Here is a 21816-nt window from a genome sequence, read left to right on the forward strand (position 1 = left end):
AAATAAGCAAACTTGATTAGGAAATTTGGATTAATGCAAAGTTCAAATATGACTGCAACCAATGTTGGTTCATTTCAGTTTGCAAATTTCAAATGCATAAATAACCTTAGGAAAAAAATGTGAGTATCTAAAATTTATGTTTTATCTCTGAGAAAAAAAAAAAAAAACCCTTAGTTTCATAGTCCTTGTGTGTGTTAAAGGACAATCAAATGAAATGAAATTCAGAAACATCTTTAGTTTAAAATGAACATACTTTTTAAATAACTGGGCATTAAAAATATTTTGTGAATCATTGCCTATAAACATTGTTATCTGACTTATTTTGATTATTAAGTATTTTTTTTGTCCAGGGAATAGCCAGACTATTTATTACTGAAACTCATTCTTGGTAATATAGTCCTAATTTTCAGTTGTCTTAGTTTTTTAGTTTCCCAGATGCTTCCTACATAGATTTTGTCATTTTATTTTTATGAAGCCTGTTATTATTGCTATTGTTAGGTGAAAAATGCTATCCTCTGTAACTCTTGAGTTTTTATACACATGGCTTGATCTGTCTGGAATGCTCTTGTCTACGTTCCTGACTTGGTCCTTTTTTTTCTCGTCTTCTCTAGGAACTTCACCTCACCTGTTCTCTTGGGTAGTTGTTCCTTTCATGGGTTCCCAAAACACCTTACATTTTATCATGACCCTCTCTACACAGTATTGTGATTGTTTGCTTGTCTGTCTTCACCGTGAGACAATTCACTGAAAAATTATTTATTCATTATTTGGTAAGCTCCTTGTCAATGTTTAATGTATTGTTAAGAATGCCTCACATTACACTTTAATGAAATCAAAGCAAGAAAGAAACTGTTTATCCTTCAGTATTTCCCTGGTTTTGAAGGTATGTGATTCCATGTTAAGCAGCATCCTGTTTCCCTTGCATGTTGCAGAGACATCAGCTTTGTTACTGAAATATGTACTCTTGAAAAGCATACTTTCATCTCCTAATGTGCTTTATTCATATCCACACTTGAACCTCTCAGATTTCAACCAGTTTTTAAGACCTTCGTTAGAACAAGAGGCGAAAGGCCACTTTACTTAAGGATTTGGATGTTTTGATAGTTCTATCTAGAGGGCAGTCTTACTACAAAGAGGCACTGACAATTTGGTCAGATGTATTGTCAGAACTAGGAAAGGGTGTGCTTTTCTTTTTAATTTTTAGAAAATTTCATTTTTCTTTTACCTTTGTGAAAATAGAAATGGTAGGTTAGACTTTTTAATGAAAAATAATGTAATCCTTTTAATTTGCTTTTCTGTAGTGTATCTTCTTGTATAGTTGGTGTGTGTGATTAGAAGAGACACAGGGCTTTATTTTCTGAAGAAATGTATTGTAGTTAGTTGATATGAAATTCTAATCAGGGTTTTTCAACTTTAGTGCTGTTGACATTTTGGGCTAGGTTATTCTTTGCTGTGGAAGGCTGTTCTGTGCCTTGTAAGATGTTTAAAAGCATTCCTGGACTCTACCCACTAAATGCCAGTTACATTCCCCAAGTTGTGACAAGCATAAATGTCTCCAGACATTGCCAAATATCCCCTGGGGTGGGAGGAAGTCAGTCCTGATTGAGGATCACTGTGCTAAATAAATGTTCCTCTTCTTTCTCTGTCAATGTTTAGGATCACCTTGGGACCCATATGCCTATTTACATTTAATGTTTGCGTTCAGCTCTGTCCAATCCACTGTTATTGTGGGTTTGACTGTTCTTCATTAATCAAGTGTCCAGATTATTGTGATTTCATAAAATATTATCTTAGACAAAGACAGGGTTGTTAGGGGAGATGGGAGAAAAGATGGGCAAAATGTTCCTAGGGAAAAGAAATACTACACATGCAGTATTACTAGAACATGTGATCATGATCAGGGCAAAAAAGGAGCTAAAAGGATTTAAAAGACAACATTTTGTTATTTTTTTTGTTTTTAGTAACATGATTTTCTAGAATTTAGGTCTTAGAAATAGTAGTAGTTCATATCTCCAGGTGTATTTTCTTTCTTTGACCAAAACAAATACTGATTATTTCTCTTTCCCCAATTATTTTTTCATCACTGTCTGCTCAATTTCATTGTCTGTTGTTCTAAAAGATAAATCATTAGAGGAGAAATCTGAGAAGTAAAATATTCTTTTAAAAATGCTGTAATAATACCCACCTACATATGGATACATAAAATTGACCCTATTACTTATAATTTAAGAGACTGGAAATTTTTTTTCAATTTCTCCCCCAAAAGGCACTTTAAATTCACATTAATATATAGCATGGGCCGGTTTTCTTAATTTTCAGGCAACTCCGTATGATATAGACTTACTGCCACATTAAAATACGTTCTTCCACTGTATCAACCTTATGTGAAATCCTTGAGTTCTAAACATGGAAACAAAATAATGATACCTGCTACCAAAAACACACTTAAGTATATAGCCCACAGACCCTATAAAACAACCACACAATAGAAACTACAAAGCAACAAACTAGTAACTTCATGATAGGATCAAAACCTCACATATTAATATTAATCATTAATGTAAGTGGTCTAAATGCTCTACTTAGGCACAGAGTACCAAGTGGAATGAAAAATATATATATATATGTCTGCTGTCTTCAAGAGAAACATCTCACACATAATATGACACCCACAGGCTCATAGTAAAGGGTTGGAGAAAGATGTAGTATGCAGACAGAAAACAAAAAAGAGCAAGAGTCACTATTCTTCCATCAGATAAAACAGACTTACTTCATTTATTTATTTGAGACAGAGTTGATGTCACCCAGGCTAGAGTACAATAGTATGATCTCAGCTCACTGCATCCTCCATCTCCCAGGTTCAAGTGATTCTCCTGCCTCAGCCTCCCTCCCAAGTAGCTGGGATTACAGGTGCCCACAACCATGTCTGGCTAATTTTTGTATTTTTAGTAGAGATGGAGTTTAACCATGTTGACCAGACTGGTATTGAACTCCTGACCTCCCGCCTTTGCCTCCCAAAATACTGGGATTACAGGGATGAGCCACTGCACCTGGCCAGGTAAAACAGATTTTAAATGAACATAAGTAAAAAAAAGTACAAAGAAGCGCATTCCATAATGTAAAGTGTTCAACAAGAAGACTTAACTATCCTAAATATGTATGCATTCCACATTGGAACACCCACATTCATGAAACAAGTACTTTTAGACCTACAAAAAGACATAGCCACACAATAATAGTGGGGGACTTCAACACCCCACTGACAATGTTAGACAGATCATTGAGGCAGAAAACTAATAAATTCTGGACTTAGATTCAACAGTGGACCAACTGGACTGATAGATATCTATAGAATACGCTACCAATAAACCACCCAATATACATTCTTCTCATCTGTACATGGAACATCACCCAAGATCGACTACATGCTTGGCCATAAAGCAAATCTCACTAAATTAGAAACAAAACTGAAATCATACCACCCACACTCTTGGACCACTCTTGGAATAAAAATAAAAATCATTACCTAGGAGATCTCTCAAAACCACAGTATTACATGGAAATTGAGCAACTTGCTCCTGAATGACTTTTGGGTAAACAACGAAATTAAAACAGAAATCAAAATTTTTTAAAGTAAATTAAAACAAAGATGCAACATACTAAAGTCTCTGGGATACAGCAAAAGCCGTGTTAAGAGAAAGTTCATAGTCCCAAATGCCTACCTCAAAAGGCTAGGAAGATTTTAAATTAATGATCTAACATCAAACCTAAACTAGAAAAACATGAGCAAGCTAACTGCAAAGGCAGAAGAAGAAAGGAAATAACAAAAGTCAAAACAGAACTGAATGAATTTGAGACCCCAAAATCTAGAAGAATCAATGAACCCAAAAGTTGGTTTTTTTAAAGGATAAAGAAGATCTATAGACCACTATCAAGATTAACAAAGAAAAAAAGAGGGACGATATTAGGTTGGTGCAGAATACAAATAAGTAAACAAAGAAATATAAAAGATCCTCAGAGACTATTATGAACACTTCTATGCAAGCAAACTAGAAAATCCAGAGGAAATGGATAAATTCCTGGAAACACACAGTTTCACAGGATTGAACCTGGAAGAAATAAAAACCTGAACAGACTAATACTGACTTTGGAAACTGAGTCAGTAATTAAAGAAAAACACAAAAAACAAAAACTTACCTACCAAATAGATCTGGACCAGATAGAGTTACAGCTGAATTCTACCAGATGTACAAAGAACTGGTACTAATTCTGCTAAAACTGTCCCAAAAAATCAAGGAGGTTGGACCCCTCCCTGACGCATTCTATGAAGCCAGCATCACCCTGATACCAAAACCTGGCAAAGACACAAGGAAGAAAACCAGGCTGGGCACAACGGCTCATGCCTGTAATCTCAATACATTGGCAAGCCAAGGTGAGAGGACCACTTGCCCTCAGTTGTTGAAGACAAGCCTGAACAATACAGCAAGACCTCATCTCTACTAAAAATCAAAAAGTTTACCCAGGTGTGATAGCACACACCTGTAGCCCCAGCTACTGAGGCAGGAGAATCGCTTGAGCCTGGAAAATCAAGGCTTCTGTGAGTTATGATCACACCACTATACTTCAGCCTAGGTGACAGAGCAAGAGTCTGTCTCAAAAAAAAAAAAAGAAAAAAAAAAACTACTGACCAATATCCCTAATGAACATAGACACAAAAATCTTCAGTAAAATACTAGTAAACTGAATTGTGCAGTACATTAAAAAGGTAACTCACCATGATCAAGTAGGCTTCATTCCTGGGATGCAAGGTTGGTTCAACATGTGCAAATCAAAACAATGTGATTCACCACATAAGTAAAATTAAAAACAAAAATTATAAGATTATCTCAGTATATGCAGAAAAAACTTTCAATAAAATTTATCAGCCCTTTATAATAAAACCCTCAAGAAACTAGACATTGAGGGAACAAACCTCAACATATTAAGAGCCATCTTTGATGCACCAACAGCCAACATCATACTAAATGGACAAAAACTGGAAGCATTCTCTTTGAGAACCGGAATAAGAAAAGATGCTGACTCTCACCACTCCTATTCAACATAGTACTGGAGCTCCTAGCCAGACCAATTAGGCAAGAGAAAGAAATAAAAGGCCTCCAAACAGGAAAAGCAGTCAAACTAACTCTTTACTGATAGTATTAATCTATACTCAGAAAACCCTAAAGACTCTGCCAAAAGGCTACTGGAGCTGATAAATGACTTCAACAAAGTTTCATGATACAAAAATTGATGAAAAACAGTCAGTAGCATTTCTGTACATGAATAATATTCAAGCTGAGAGGGAAATAAAGAATGCAATCCCATTTACAATAGCCGTACACACACAAAAAAATATAGGAATATTTCTAACCAAGGGGGTGAAAGATCTCTACAAGTAAAACTACCAAACACTGCTGAAGGAAATCACAGATGACACAAGCTATGGAAAAACATTCCATGCTTATGAGTTGGAAGAATCAATATCATTAAAATGGCCATACTGCCTAAAGCAATTTACAGATTCAGTGCTATTTCTATCAAACTACCAATGTCGGTTTTCACAGAATTAGAAAAACACTATTCTAATATATGGAACCAGAAAAGAGCCTGAATAGCCAAAGTAATTCTAAGCAAAAAGAACAAACCCAGAGGCATTGCATTATTCAACCTGAAAGTCTGCTATAAGGCTGCCATAACCAAAACAGCATGGTACTGATACAAAATCAGACACGTAGACCAGTGGAACAGAATCTGGAATCCAGAAATAAAGTCTCACATCTACAGCCATCTGACCTTCGACAAATTTGACCAAAATAAGCAATGAGAAAAGGATTTGCTGTTCAATAAATAATGCTGGGATAGCTGGCTAGCCATATGCGTGAAATCAAATTGGATCCCTCCGTTTCACCATATATAAAAAATTAACTCAAGATGGATTAAAGATTTAAGTGTAAGTCCTCAAAGTATAAGAATCCTAGAAGGAAACCTAAGAGACACCATTCTGACCATAAGCCTTGGGAAAGAATTTCTGACCAAGTCCTCAGAAGACATTGCAACAAAAACAAAAATTAACAAGCAGCACCTAATTACAGTAAAGAGCTTCAGCATAGCAGAAGAAACTATCAACAGAGTAAACAGACAGCCTACAAAATGAGAGAAGATGTTTGCACACTATGCATCCAACAGAGGTCTAATATCCAGAATCTATGAGGAATGTCAATAATTGTACAAGCAAAAGACAAAACCATTAAAAACAAAAAAAGAAGAAAGATATGAGCAGACACTTCAAAAGAAGACACGAAAGCTGCCAACAAACATAAAAAATGCTCGACATCACTCATCATCAGAGAAATGCAAATCAAAACCACAGTGAGATACCATCTCACACCAGTCAGAATGGCTATTATTTAAAAAGTCAAAAAAACAATAGGTGCTGGTGAGACAATGAAGAAAAGGGAATACTTATAAAAACAGTGTGGAGATTGCTCGAAGAACTTAAAACAGAACTACCATTTGACCCAGCAGTCCTGTTACTGGGTATGTACCCAAAGGAAAATAACTCATTCAATCAAAAAGACACATGCACTCACATGTTCATTGCACCACTAGTCAAAATAACAAAGCTGTGGAATCAATCTAGGTTCTGTTAATGATGGATTGGGTAAAGAAAAGGGAGTAAATCACCAGGGAATACTACACAGCCACAAAAAGTATATAATTATGTATTTTGCTGTAACATGGCTGCAGCTGGAGGCCATTATCCTAAGGAGATTAATGCAGGAACAGAAAACCAAATACTGCATGTTTTCACTTGGAAGTGGCAACTAAATATTGGATATTCATGGCCATAAGATGGCAATAAAAGACACTGGGGATTACTAAAGCAGAGAGGGAGGGAGGAAGGGAGGGAGGGGAGCAATGGTTGAAAAATTAACTAAGTGGTACAATGCTCAGTACCTGGGTGATGGGATCAATTGTACCGGAAACCACAGCATCATGCAATATATACATGTAACAAACCTGTACATGAACCCCTTGAATCTAAAAAAATTTTAACAAATATATAGGTATCAGGTTTTTTTAATTTAAAAAAATGTATAATGTGTTCCTATTTTTCATATAGAAACCAGAAGATTTGGACATGATCTGCATGTAAAAAAACTATGTCATTTTTAAACAGTCATGAAAAGTCATAAAAAGCCTTTAGTATGAATGATTTATTAAATTACAGGTCCTCATGTACATCCAGACTATTAGGTTTGAATTTTGGCGCCTTCTTACCTGTTGTTTGACCTTAGGTATGTTACTTAACTTTTCTTGCCCAAGGTTCATTATGTGCAAAATGAAGAAAGTAATAATATCCTACCTCTTAAGATTATTGTTGAATAATAAAGTAATATATGTAAAATGCTCCATATATTCTGTGCTGAATAAGTTTCTCTGCCACTATTATTATTATTATTATTGTAACTATTGTAACATGAAGGATTTCTATCTGTCTATCATGTTATCAGTAAAATAAAAAAGGGTTTTCTCAATCTAGAAAACAACACTAACAGAACCCTAGTCATAACAGTGCTAGAATTGGCCCAAATTTATCCAGAACTTCCAAAATGGCATTTGACTCCTTTTCAGTGTATCAACACAAATTAACATTATATAAAATTTGGCAAGTTTTACAGCAAAAAGAAACATAACCGAGTACACATGTACCTGGAATTGAAGTATTTCATCTCTTTTCTCTTTTCCTTCTAGAAAGAGCATGAGATTTAGTATCGGAAACTGTTCTAATTCTGGCTTTGCCTCTTATTAATCATAATAACTAGAGAGAGTTGGTTAGTTCTCTGAGCCTCTCTTTCTCCCTTTGTAATGTGGAGCTGATAACTCTTTTTACTGTGGGGTGCTTTCAGCGTCTGCCTACTGGCAGTCTCCAGTCCTATTTGGACTCCAGACCTTTCCTTATCCATTCCTGGGCTGGGTAATGTTGGTCCTCTGTCCTCCAGTACAGTAATTTTCTACACCATTTGTTTTCTTATTTGTCTCCCTCAGTAGATTTTGCATCCATAGGCAAGTGCAACTCTGTCTTGTTCACATTTGCAGCATCCATTCTTGGGCATAGTTAATGCTCAATTAAATCCTTAGCCCATAAGAAATCAGTCACAATAGTCATCTATCTTAGACTCACTCTATTGCTAACTTTATTCAGATTATGTAGAAGATGATGATATTCTAATTCAAAGACTCACAGTATATATATATTCCTGGAAATGACTTGCTGAATTCCTCTGAGTGACTAGGATCCGGCCCCTCCCCACAAGAATAAGGCAGGCAGAACAGGGTTGTCCTAGTGTGGTTATTATACTATTTATCATTTTTTTCTTCTTTGTATATTTTATGAATTGGATAATGACAGGAATATAGTCTATCAGCATTGGAATCCCACGAGGCTAAGTACATCAGTTTTCAATGTTTTTGGGCTTTAGGTACATTGTCAGAGATATGTGCTCATTCCCTTCGTGTTCATTCCATCTAGCCTAATAGCATATTTGCCCTTTTGGAATGTAATTATGTGGAGACTAATTAGTGGGCTATTGCCATCATTCAGGTGACAGAAAAGATAAAAAGGGCTCTGACAGAAGCATAAAGATAAACCTTGATGGGCAGAGTAAAGAGCCTTAGAAAATAAGAATAGGTGGGCTTAGTAGACAAAACATGGAATTGTGAAGATAAGTGAAGACCTAAGAGTGATAATCAGGTTTCTCATTTTAGCAACTTTAGTGAATGATTGTGTTAATTACAAAGATTTTTTTCCCTATTTTATTTATTTCATTTATTTATTTTTAGGTGGGAGATACTGATTTCATATTTTGGATGTATTGATTTTGAAATTTCAGTGAGCCTCTATCTTGATGTGGCTCAATCAGCTTTTGAAAGCAGATCTGGATGGCAGGAGGGAGATCATTTTTTCAAAACTGTGAGCAGTCAGCATGTACATGAGCCACATTTATGCATGATGTCATGCAGAGACTGTAGTTATCCATAGAGACTGTATTTATTCCTAGAGACAAGTACAAAATCCTGTAAAACACCAACTCCTTTTAAAGGAGTTCATGAATAAAGAGACATTTTCTTTTTCATTCTGTGTAGGAGGGTCTCAAGAAGAGACTGGTCTCCCAGGAGCCCAAGAAATACAGAGTTTCAGGAAGGAAGATGAATTCAGTAGTCTGAGGTGTAGTAGTTGAGTGGAGTTTCACATAGGTGCACTATTTTGAGGGTTTGATGATTGGTAGAAATTTAATAGGACATTTCAGGGGAATTCTGGGAAGAGAATCTAAACAGGATTTAGGGGTAAATGGGATTGGGGCATTGGTCATATACACCACAGACCATTCTTAAAGAAAATCTGGCTTTGAAGGGAAGAACAATCATAAGCAATAGTTAGAGGTGGATACAAGAATGAATAAAGGTTATACGGGTGTTTTCTTCTCCTGTGTCTCAGAGGTACACGAACATTTTTGTATTCTTAAGAAAAGAAAACCGTATGATAAAAGCAGCTGAAGATATTGGACAAAGAGGGGTTGATTGAACGATTTTAATTTCTAAAGAAGCTAGAAAAAATAGAATTAAATATCTAGATGGTATTTCTCCCCTGGTGCCCTTACCCTTCTATCAAGGGAGATGCACCTCTTTATCTGAATTTTTTTTCTTTATCTGAATTTTAAAGCAAAGCCATGAAGACATTTAAGGTTGTAGATAAGTTTCAGAAGTTAGCTAATATGTATGAGCTTAATTAATGGGAAAGCATTATGTCAATAAAATTATTGTCATAAAGAGTATTATTCCTTTTTAAAAATTTTTTCATCCTCTTTATCAATTTTACCCATGTTTGAATAAAACTAACCATTTCCACAAATGCTTAACTACTGCAGGAAGCTTTATTCTCTCTTGTTCCCAGGAGCAGACAAGAACGCTTGACAGCACAGCATATTAATTTCATGATCAGATTAACTGTTGTCCAAATTTTTATTTATTTATATATATATATATGTGAAAGTGATCTTATTGTGTTTGGGAATTCTGTATTCAGATGACTTTTTAGCAACTATGAGAAATAATGAAGTTTTTAATATATGCTTTTGACACAAGTGAGCATTCTTTAATTTTAAATATTTTACCAAGATGCTCATTAAATGATGTATTTTAAAATGCTTAACAGAATAAGTTTTTATTAGTAGTCTTCTCTTTTCTCTGACCTCCCTTTTACCAGCCTTTCACAGACCTCAGCAGCTGCCAAGTTGAATCTGCAATTTGAGATGATAACAGCAGTATTCAGGCTCAATAGATGTGCGGAATGTCTGTAAGATACTTAACTGATTACAAGAGAATGGGGATAGGCCAAAAAACCCTCTGTGCGAGCTTTTTGAACTTAGTTCAATTCTCCAACACCTTGTTTTCATAGACATGCCTGTAATTGATTTCATTCAGTCATGAGGGTGGGTTCTGGCATGGCTGAGATATTACATGCAGTTACTACCTTAGAGCCTTCTAAGAAAGCCTATGGACTCTTGGGGTCTGCAGAGAAAGATGTTTTTCAGAACAGTGAACTGAAATTTGCACAGTGTTCCGAAATCCAATCTTATTCAACTAAATCCAAATATCAAGAAAAGGGTGATGTTGATAGCCTTCAGTCTTTTTTGTTGTTGTTCTTTTTTGGCATCTGATTAAACTGTGACTCTCTTTTTGCTGTTGAGCCAGACTACCTTTTGCCTTTCAGGCAGCCAAGCACCAATATTTCCCAAGCAACACAGCTAGTGAGAGAGGCATCTCATGTTTCCATATATACATATCTCACTGCCTTAGGCAAGCTTCATTTCCGAAGTGATGGGAAAATGTGCATGCTCCAAGAAGAAATCCAGGTGGTTAGTAATTCTAGTGGGAGAAAAAAGACAGCTAGAAAAGGGGAAAGTTCAGTGGTGGTAAAAGGCTTTTAGAAAATACCTCCTAATACTTTCTAATGCAGCACAAATGCAACGGATACCTATCCAGTATTTTCCCTCCTGAGGAATCATTTCCTTATATTTAGAATTTATTTTTATACTACCAGGTTAGCATTTTTACTGCGCTGTTAACCATTTTTATTTTTGGAATATAAAATAAAAATTTGTGGTTTTATATATAATAATACAGTCCTTTCTCTAAATTTCTGTTTTCCTCATGCAGAGGGCTACTTCTCCAGGAGAACAGCAGGTTTGCAGAAGCCCTACATTATTATAAATTGGCCATTGGGAGCAGGCCTACCCTGGCTTGTAAGTAATACTCAAGTTTTTATTTTTTTATACCTCTTTCCATATTTGAAAATTAACTCTAATTTACAGCCTCACTGAGAAAATGCTTGGTGCTCTTATTTCTGAATACTTGCTAATCAGATTATGAACCTCTAACAATTATATCTCAAATGCATCATACTTTAATGTCCATTGATCATTAAAAAAATTATGATAGCTATAACTTTTACTCAACTATATTTTAAGCTTAAAATATTTGGAATTTCTTGCTGGCAGACACTATTTCGTATGTTCTGCAGTGATATTTGCAGTTTCACTACCATTATTGATCCCATGAGTATTTGTGTCATAAGTATTTTTCTCTTTTTTAATGAGCACTAAACCATATAAACCAAATTGAAACAAAGAAAACTTTATTTTATTCAAGTGTATATCATCTTCTCACACTTTTGTTTCCACTTTTCCCCCTCAGCTGCATATTTAAATACCGGTATTATTCTAATGAACCAAGGAAGGACGGAAGAAGCCCGACGGACATTCTTAAAGTGTTCGGAGATCCCAGATGAAAACCTAAAGGACCCTCATGCACACAAGAGCTCTGTTACCAGTTGTTTGTACAACCTAGGAAAGCTGTATCATGAGCAGGGACACTATGAGGTCTGGCCAATGCCTCTCTATCCTTTTCCCTCCCCCTTGTTCTGATCCAGTCTCAGTGGTTTGTAGCCTACAGCCTCCTTTGAGCCTATGTCCTTTGAACAACTAATATGTATACACGTTAAACTATTGTCCTTTGAGAAACTAATACATGATGACATTAGAACGGTTTTTTGATTATATTTGTTTAGAAAAAGCTTCTGCTAAATAAAAATTTAATAGATTTCTTTCCTGTGAGTTTCTCAGAGCAATTATGGTATGTCAATATGTATTGTGACTATTCAAGAATGGGGAAATAACATGTAATGTTTCGCGAGCTTCTTTGCTCACCATTTCTTTGGTTTGATGATCCAAGACACAGTTTCTTGAATTGTTAACCCTATGCCCAGTGTTTGATATTTTAAAAAATATATTCTTTGTACTTTAATATTAAGGAAGTGATTTGATATAAATGCCACCCCATTTCTCTTAATTCTTTAAAAAACTATTATGAAATAAAATGTAATTTTATTATTTCTTAACTGAGGGAAAAGAAACAGTGGTGTAACAGGGTGTTGCACAGTAAGTTAGGAGGTGACCCAGACTGGTCCTCCCTTCCTCTGACAGGAAGCCATGCCTGCATGAGTTCCTTATTGCCCCTCTCTCTCCTTCAAACTGCTTTCCCCTGCCCTCCCACTCACATACTCTTATGCAATGTATTAAAACTATACTATAAGGATGAAGATACAACTTTTAAAATAATTGCATTTGGTAATTTCTGTGGGTTTCAAGAGCTGGAAGATTTGTTAGCTGACATTATATTAGATCCTACCAGGTTTCCTGACTTAAAGTAATTATGCACTTTAGACGACTAATGGGTAACTTTCAAATATGTATATATATATATATAGTTTTTTTGGTTTTTTAGTTGAGTAATCTGCATGAACTAGAAAATTTGTGTTAAAAGAGCATTGCTAACATTCGATGCCTCGTTAAGCTATGGCATTCTTCACTGACTGGGCTGAGTGTTTTCATTGGTGGAATTGAGATAGTATGCCACAAAAGGACAGTTCAATTATTTTCCTCTAGTGAACCATTTAGAAATAGCAGTGGATGGTTTTAACTTTGGAAGAAAGTTATTATCTTATTTTCAGTGATGATCCCTGCACTTTAGTGATGATTTATCTATTTTTTTGTTTTATAAATTAGGAAGCCCTTAGTGTATACAAGGAAGCAATTCAGAAAATGCCAAGGCAGTTTGCCCCACAGAGCTTGTACAACATGATGGGTAAGTAAAACATTAACACTTTTAAATTGATATTTCAGGGACCTGTGGAGAAACAGGAACCCATGTTCGTGTTTAATGGAATTCTAATAAATCATATTAATCCTCACAAAAGAAACGTTCACAATCTGGCATCATACTCAAATTCTGACAGAGCATATTTATTCTGACATGACAAATAAATGCATTAAAGCAGCGATTCCCAACACCTTGGTCATATCCCAGAATTATTGCAAGGGACTCTCAAAAACATCTGGGTATGGAATATTAGCTAGACTCTAGAGACTGTAGAAATAAATAAGCTATATATGTGTAATTTTTCAATAATAGTAATAAAGTATACATTAATTTTAGTAAGTTTATCAAATTCATAATTTTTATTAAAATTTAATTTTAAATTCAGAGTAATATTAATAATAAAAACAAGATTATGCAGACAATAGATGTGCTACAACAATTATCCTATGTTTTATGTTGAAAAGTTGCCTAATTCTTATTAATCAGAAAGTATGTAAATCTAGGCCGTGGATTTTTCTGAGTATAAGAGGTCAAGAATGAGAAATTATAATAAAATATCTATCATCTGTGATTGACCCTTGTCTGCCTTGTAGTAAATTGTTACTACAGCTGTTTGATGATGGTTATAACTGCAAACCACATATTCAGCATATGACACTTGGAAAAAAATCCCTAAAGTAAGGTGGCCTAATGACTAATTAATGTTGCTGCTTGGAGATAATAAAGAGAAGAGAAGCATTTTGTCCTCAAATCAAATATTTCTTTTTTTCCAAAGCATAAATTGTAAAGTCAGATTTTCCCTTTTCATTAAACCTGCTTAAGTTGTTTAATATTTCTAGTCCTCTCTCATGCATATAAAATAAATGAGATTAGACTATATAATCTCCAGGATTATTGTACACTTCTACATTCTATATTTGAGGAATTTAATAGTAGCTATATGTCTTGAGCACAGAAAAAAATCCCAAACCCCTCCCAAACTACAAAATACACACCTGGCAAGAACACTCACGTTCTCTTTTTTACAAAGGACAGAACATTTAGAAATAGTTTAGAGATAGGCTGGAGTAGTAGACAGTAAACAGAAAAACAAAATTATTTGGAAGAGGTTAAAATATTTATTCCATGTCTCTGGGAATCTCACCCTCAATTTGCCTGTGGAGTGATTGAATATCATATTAAACAGCACACTGGAGTGTTTTTTAATTGTCACTTTTTTCCTCTTTGGTATAATTACTAAAAGGTAAAATTTAGCTTCATTAAATATATTCTTGCCATTAAATTTTTATAAATTAAAACAATGCCTTTTACTATTCAGCATTTCACCATCAATCTGTCTATATGAATAAAATATACGTGTCCATAAAGCATGCACTTAGGATATGTAGATTTATGAGTTGAATTAACTTTTTTATTTTAATGGTAGATGTTTTTGTGTCAAAATAAATGCTGAAAGAATTGCTTTCTCTAGCTTTGGTTTTAGCTTATTATTTTATTCTTAATTCTAGTGCTTCCAAGGCCTTATTCCCAGTTTTCCTCAGTTATCAAATAAGACATTTTTCCTCAAATTAGGATAGGTGTCTAAGATTCTTGGCAACAGACTGCATGTAGTATTTTGTTGTTGTTAATAGAAAGTGGTGATGATGTTCACTAGAGTTAGCTATTTCAGAAATTCATTCAATTATTTTATGTGAATAAATTTGAAAATTCAGCCAGTACCTTGGGATCTGTCTCTCATATGGTTACACAGATGCTCAGCTCACACAGGCAGCAAAAGATAAGTGTGTCCCTGGGGGTTATTACTTAATCTTTTGTCTCATTTTCCATTAGAGAAGGAGATGGTTGCTTTGTCCAGACTCTGAAAAGCACCCTAACAATTTTTAAAGGGAGGGTCTTAATATTTAAAATTCCAGATTTTTTCTACGATTATGGTGACTGCCTTCTATTTAATTTTATGCGAAGGTCTGTTAGCCAATCAAGTTTTATAGTTTCAGTTATTCGGGAAACTATAATTTTCTCAGAGAGTGAATTCACCTCCTAATCAAAATGGGTTAAATACCCCAAGTGTTGGCTCTAGCTCCTAATACATTTTGATTAGCCTCCATTTGACAAGAAAAAAAATGACCCAGGAGATAAGCCGCCCTATCAGTTCATCAGTTTCATTAGTCTGTCAGCGTGTGCTGATTATCCTATCAAGTTTATCAACAGCCTTGAATGTGTTTTCTAATTCACACATTTACATATTATTAGTGCCCTTTAGGGATCAGTGGAGGATTATAATGTCTGGCTAGATTTAGCCTGTAAGTGTTCATTTTTCTCATGTGTCATTTACCCCTTCACAACCACTACCCCCAAGCACTTGTGTATAGATATACAAGCATTATATTTTTTCCCATTCTATTTTTTTCTTTTGTTTAGAGGTTAGAAATAAAGGAGTGTGCGTGAAAAAATACAATCATATTTTAGTGTGATTATTAGTGTAGTACTAAATTCACTGCAGTTGCTTTTGTTAAAAAACACTCTAGTCCTTTGATTTTAATCTCCCCTTGAACATTTTCTGAAAAACATGCTATATACCTTATGCCACATGCCAGTCGACTTATCCTGAATGCCAAGTGAATGTGTTTTTCCTATTTCTGTATTAATAGAAAATAACAAGTTTGATTAATTCCCCAACTTAAATTTTCCATATTTTAAAACTATTCATTTATTTTATTATGGCAGCTTATAAGTAGTTTTTTAAAATGTTTAAAAGCCTATTCTCATTTATCCTCTTCAATTTCATAGGACCAAGATGTTTGAGTAATAATAATTGAGGACACCTTCCCATCCTGAATTAGGTGAATTACAAACATACATAAAAAACATAAACAGATAATAAATAGTATTTTATAAACAAAAGCTAAAATTTTACTTAGGTGCATATAATTAGGAAGATATGAGAATACATGAAATATGAAGAGAACAAATCACAAAATATGTGTTAAATTGCTCTTAGCCAGTTGTGTGACTTAATTCTGTGGACCTCATTTCCACTTGAGAAAACAGGTTAGATTAAATTGAGATTCACCATAAGGTAGTCCCTGAAGTCAGATACCCTCGGTTCAAATTATGGCTTTGATACTTTCTCCCCTGAGCATCCTTGGGCAAATTACTTAAAAGAAGCCTCAGTTTCCCTTTTATAAGATTTTGGTAATAGTAGTATCAGTGTGAGGATTGATTAAAGTGATAAAAAAGGTAAAATATATTGGTCCAACTACTTAACCTAGTAAGTGTTTTATAACGGGACTTTCCATTGTAATTATCATCATTTCCTTAGGCTTTTAAACTCCAAAAGTTGATTGTATTCTCTGTCACTGTTTTTGTATTTAGCAATGTGGATATGACTACTTCATAGACAAGATTTTTGTCATCATTATGGCCTTGGTAGTCACCACAGTTCAGTGGAGATTCTGTTTAGTTCTATCCTATTTGGAATTACTGTATTTTCTCTCCAGGCTCACTTCCCTTTTTCTCTCAGTAACTACAGTCAAAATCCTTCTCTTACCATTAGCTATATTAACCTAACTTGGTTTCATTAATAGAGTGCTTCCTCCAAATTAAGATTGTCCCATGTAGGTTAGAGTTTTTTTCTTTTTCTGTCATGATTTATTTTTCATCTAGACCTAACCAAAATTATTCTGTATTCTATTGCTCAGAGGCATTTATTGGATCTCAATTTCTCTTCTTCTGAAGTTACAGATGTATTTTAGAATCATAGAATGTTAAAGATGGAAGACTCATATCTTAAAAACCCTTATAAAATAATCTCTTTAATAAGATAAAAATTAGCACTCCCCCAAATCTTATAAAGTTCAGATTTACAGTTTGTATTAGAACCGGGAGTATAGTTTCTTGACTTAAATCCAAATGCTTTTTCTGCTTAGTCCTTCTATGTTACCTAAGCTATCATATTTTTTAGTATGTCAAAATAGTTTTCCTTTGCACTTAAAAATTAGCAAAAATTAAATATATAAAAACCTCTACAGTTTTATTATAAAGAATAAAACAGCTGCAAAGTACATTGAATATACTAGATATTTAAAATTTTTTTAATGCAGGATGATTTCTGAACACCCTCAGTTTCTCTTTTCTTTTTTTATAATTGTTTCTTACTCCTATTATCTCTACTTAAGCATTGCTTTTGAATAATCCTAAGGGATTATAGGAAACTAAATTAGGCTGCAGTGTCCAATTATTTTTATCTGTTTGAGCTCTTCCAATCCCAGAGGTCGTTTTAAGCCTATTTACTATTTAAAATAAAATGACTTGGCTTTCTCAATGCAGAGTAATTGTTGGGTTTAATTATACAAGCAATTTACATCATTTCATCATGGTAATATATCTCGAGAACAAAAGGGCATAATGTATTATACCGAGTAAGAGAGAGCCTAGGGTAACTGTCTTGTCATTTCAGTCTATAATAACTGTTTAGAATAACCTCTGTATGCAAAAAAAAAAAAAAAAATTAAGTCACAAGTGCTGGGACAGCACAGAGGCAGCAGACATATGAAATGTAAATAGTTAATCTAGTTCCTTCTCTCAAAGAACTTTCTGGGAGATTTCACAGTTGGTCCAGAGCTCTTTAGGGCCTCTCTGTAATAATTAAATGCCTATAAATAAAATGGAATACTATTACTCTAACCTTGAAAATATTTTGTCTGTAGCTATATAGGCTATGCTATGTTGACTAGACCAAAGAAAACAAACAAGAGAAACTCAACCTTTTTAATTTTTTACGTGATACTTAAGAAATACATATTCATAATTTCCTGTTCTCTGAAAAGTGTGTTTATGATGAGCAATATGCATTTATCTTAGGGAGAGATTCTTTTTTCCAGGAGAAATGTGTGATAATGGCCCATTGATTTTTATTATCTTATTTGCCTTTATTTTCATCATACTGTTCTGATTCTCTTACGATAATCTCTTGTTTTATGATATCCCTTTTAGTTTTGAGTCCCAGCTCAATATTGGAAAATGTATTTTCCTCCATCATCCTTCATCTAATAAACCTTTTACTTACACAGATTTGAAATTGAAAAAATGTTTTTTCCCATATCTTCAATAAAGAGGAACATTTTGATTTAATTTTTAATTCTTTACAGTAGCTCTTTAATTATGAGATATTTTCCCAAGTTTATTGGGCCGTTCACAGAGAATGAGGAAGAAAAACAATGAATAGGAAACAAAAATGAATTTATTAGAGCAATTTTTTGTATAAAAAGCTTGTGTGAATTTTAGAATTGTATTTTTGAGAAAGAAACTTGTGGTATGGAAGAGTTAAGTGTCATAAATAGCTACAAGTGATGTTTAGTTTTTTAAACTATTATTTAGGTGAGAAGAACTGACAAATCACCTTCTGAAAACAATGCAAATGTTCTCGCTCGTAAATTCAAATTCTACTTTAGGTCTGTACATTATGTTGTGAGTTCAGTCAGCAGAAGGAGTATAAAGGAAGTCTGTTTCTTTCTCAGCCTTCTGTGTGGCTTGTGTTTAACTGAATCATTTATTTTTGTTGGATTCTTCTGTGTGTGTATGTGCATGTGTGTTTACCTCACCTTGTTTCGGAATATATTTAAAGTGGGGATATTCAGAGTAAATTTTTGACATGATGGTTCACATGCTTAATGTTTTCTCCTGTGTTTAGTTGTTCTTAAGTGGATTGCTCAAGGCATTTAGCATGCTGATTGTGAAAGAGATGGTTTTTAACTGTATGAGATTTGAACTTTCACATCTTTCATGTGTGGAAGTATTAACACTCCAGTAGCGTTAAGCTTTTTATACCACCTGCTTCCCCTATTTTGAGTTCTGGTGATTTTCCTACGATTGCTTCCATTGGCACTCTTGAAAATCAGTGAGGCAATCCTACAAATATGAATATGACCATATAACTGGATTAGTCATTAATCTATGAAATCCAAAAAAAATATGAACCTCTAATTTTTAAGATAAGTCTCTTTATTTCATTTCATTTTTCCATTATCAGAAAGGATACAACCAGGAGACCAATGCCTGGTATATAGAGTTCACCAGTCCAGAAAGGCAAAATATAGATTTGAGAAATTTTAGAAGTATACTTTGAAGATTATATAGTCAATAAGATAAGGAAATCATGAATGTTTGGCTATGTATCAAAAATAATGAATATATAAAATTTATGAGGAAAAAATAAATTTTTTCTCCTAAAAGTTTCCCTTAAAAAGTGCAGTTTTTAAAATATATTTTTCTACATTTTACACTGTATATAAACTCTACATTATGTACTATGGTTACAGATGCTAATTTGCTAGGCATTAGTCTGTACACTACAAAGGCTAGCATCCAGTTCAGCTGCATTAAGTAGGTAATATATTTTGTTTAAAGTTTCAATTAAACCCAGGGCCAGAAGATATATAGCCCCTACGGGGAGTTTGAACACTTTAATGCCTATAGTAGGATTGCCTAAGGATCATGTGTAGGTCTAAATGTCACTTGCTGGAAATATGATATGAGACAGTTGATTATATTTCATTGCTATTAAAACCACAAGAGCCCACCTGTTACATTAATTCATCCTCCTGCCAGTTTTGTGGTAAAGAAAAAGATCAAAGCTTAAAAACTTTATATTTAAATCGAATTATAAGGGTACGAATATACTCAAATTAATACCTAATTATATCCTCCTTATTCTCTGATTCCCAAATAGTTTCAGTGTGTTCTGTTCAAAAAAATCTGTTTTAAGGCTGGGCACAGTGGCTCACGCTTGTAATCCCAGCACCATGGGAGGCTGAGGTGAGAGGATTGCTTGAGCCCAGGAGTTCGAGACCAGCCTGGTCAACATGGAGAGACTCCATCTCTACATACCCACACCCATGGACACACACAACTGTTTTCTGAGACTTTAATATAAATAAATGAAAAAAAAAGTATGTATTGTAATCTTTAATTGGGACAATACATATGGAGTAAAACTTTTACTCAGTAGCAAATACAGGTTGGATTTTATTTAGAAAATTGTGATTTTATGTTACACCTGGAAAATTCATTAATTGGATTTCAAAATCTTAACATTCTAAATGATGCTGACAATGACATCAGTTAGATGAAATAGACATAGTCATGTGGAAGAAGATAATTTTGTCTGAAGGATACAACCTTGAAAATCAATGTCAAGGAAATGAGAAGATATTCTTGCACATATTTAGAATAGGCAACTGTAGGGGTAGAAAGATGTGATACCTATCCCCAGTCATCATAAGGGTCATGGCCAAGACTCCTATAACAAGACAGGTTAACTTGACAAAAGCATAATGAATTTATTTAATGAAAGTTTTACCTGACAGAGGAGGCTTCGGAAATGAAGGTGAAAGACCTAGAGCAAATAATCTATTTCATGCATAGGTTTGATGAAGCATGGACAGCCTTGTAGAAATGTGATTGGACAAAAGGGTATGATCTAGTGTAATCCACTGAGTGGCAAACCCTAGCAAGACCTGTCTGTTCAGATTCTTTTTGGCCTCTCTTTGTAGCATTCCTTCCCTCAAGGTATGGTGCAGCACCCCTTTGGAATGAGGATCTTCAAGGGAGACGGGAGAGAGAGAGAGTGACCTTTTTAGATTTTATGCCCTGCTGTGGGGGAGAAGAGTTCTAATTTCTGTGATTCACTTAGGGGAAGAGTATCTGTCTATGACTTGTTTCAGGGAAGACAGAGAGGTGGGAGACAGGAGAACAGGAGGAGTTCAGAAAGGCTTTGTTTCCATGATACTAGAAGGCTTTGTCGGCCTAATATCTTTTAGTTCAAAGCATTTAGCATGCCACAGTGCCATATTTTGGGGTACTGTGTTCAGAGCCTTAACGCATGAAATATAAATTAAGTTGAAAATTCAGTGCATTACTAATTGTATGTATTTTGCTGTGTACTCAAGTCTGATTTTCCCAATAAGTAATGGAAAATTGTTTTCTACATAAAAATCTCATTTAACTCTTCCAATGAGCTGTCATTTAGTTTTAATTTTATCTACACTGATAGAAGCCATCACCATATTCACTTGATCTTAGCCAAAAGGCTGAGAAGCAATAACCGTTGCCATATTCAAATTAAACAAAGAATGAAAATAGAACATGCAGAGTTTTGTTCCGGAATGCATTATTTTTGCCAACATGTTAATTATGGGAATGGGATTTTTGTGGATTATTATAGAATCTTATTCTCAAGTATTCATTAAAAGTTGGATGAATTTTTCAATGTGTGCTATGCCTTAGTAATTAACATTAATATAGCAATTTATAATATAAATAAATTATTCATTGCCTATTATGGAGACATAGTGCTTGACTCAGGAGTACACATGAAATGTATTCCTAAAAGGATCTGTGTGGAGTTGAAAAGGCTTCCATTACACTCTTTTGACTCATAGGAGAGTGCTTTTTCGTTTATCGTTTTCCTGCAGCTATACAACTCCTGTTTCTCTGAATACTATTTTCATTTGTTCTTTCCAGGCTAGTACAGTATTCATGCATTCTTTTTTCCTTTCT

General features: G+C 34.3%; 1 protein-coding gene across 3 annotated transcripts in view; it reads left to right on the forward strand.

Annotated features, from left to right (window-relative positions):
- Positions 1 to 21816, forward strand: part of TMTC2 (transmembrane O-mannosyltransferase targeting cadherins 2) — a 446120-nt gene that overhangs the window by 265080 nt on the left and 159224 nt on the right. For all 3 annotated transcript variants that reach the window (XM_019039349.4, XM_055358834.2, XM_063694185.1), the window contains 3 exons: positions 11260 to 11345; positions 11797 to 11981; positions 13167 to 13245. In XM_019039349.4, coding sequence (XP_018894894.1) covers positions 11260 to 11345; positions 11797 to 11981; positions 13167 to 13245 — 350 coding nt within the window. The remainder of the gene's footprint in view (positions 1 to 11259; positions 11346 to 11796; positions 11982 to 13166; positions 13246 to 21816) is intronic.

This window comes from Gorilla gorilla, chromosome 10 (assembly GCF_029281585.2).
Source record: "Gorilla gorilla gorilla isolate KB3781 chromosome 10, NHGRI_mGorGor1-v2.1_pri, whole genome shotgun sequence".
NCBI lineage: Eukaryota > Metazoa > Chordata > Mammalia > Primates > Hominidae > Gorilla > Gorilla gorilla.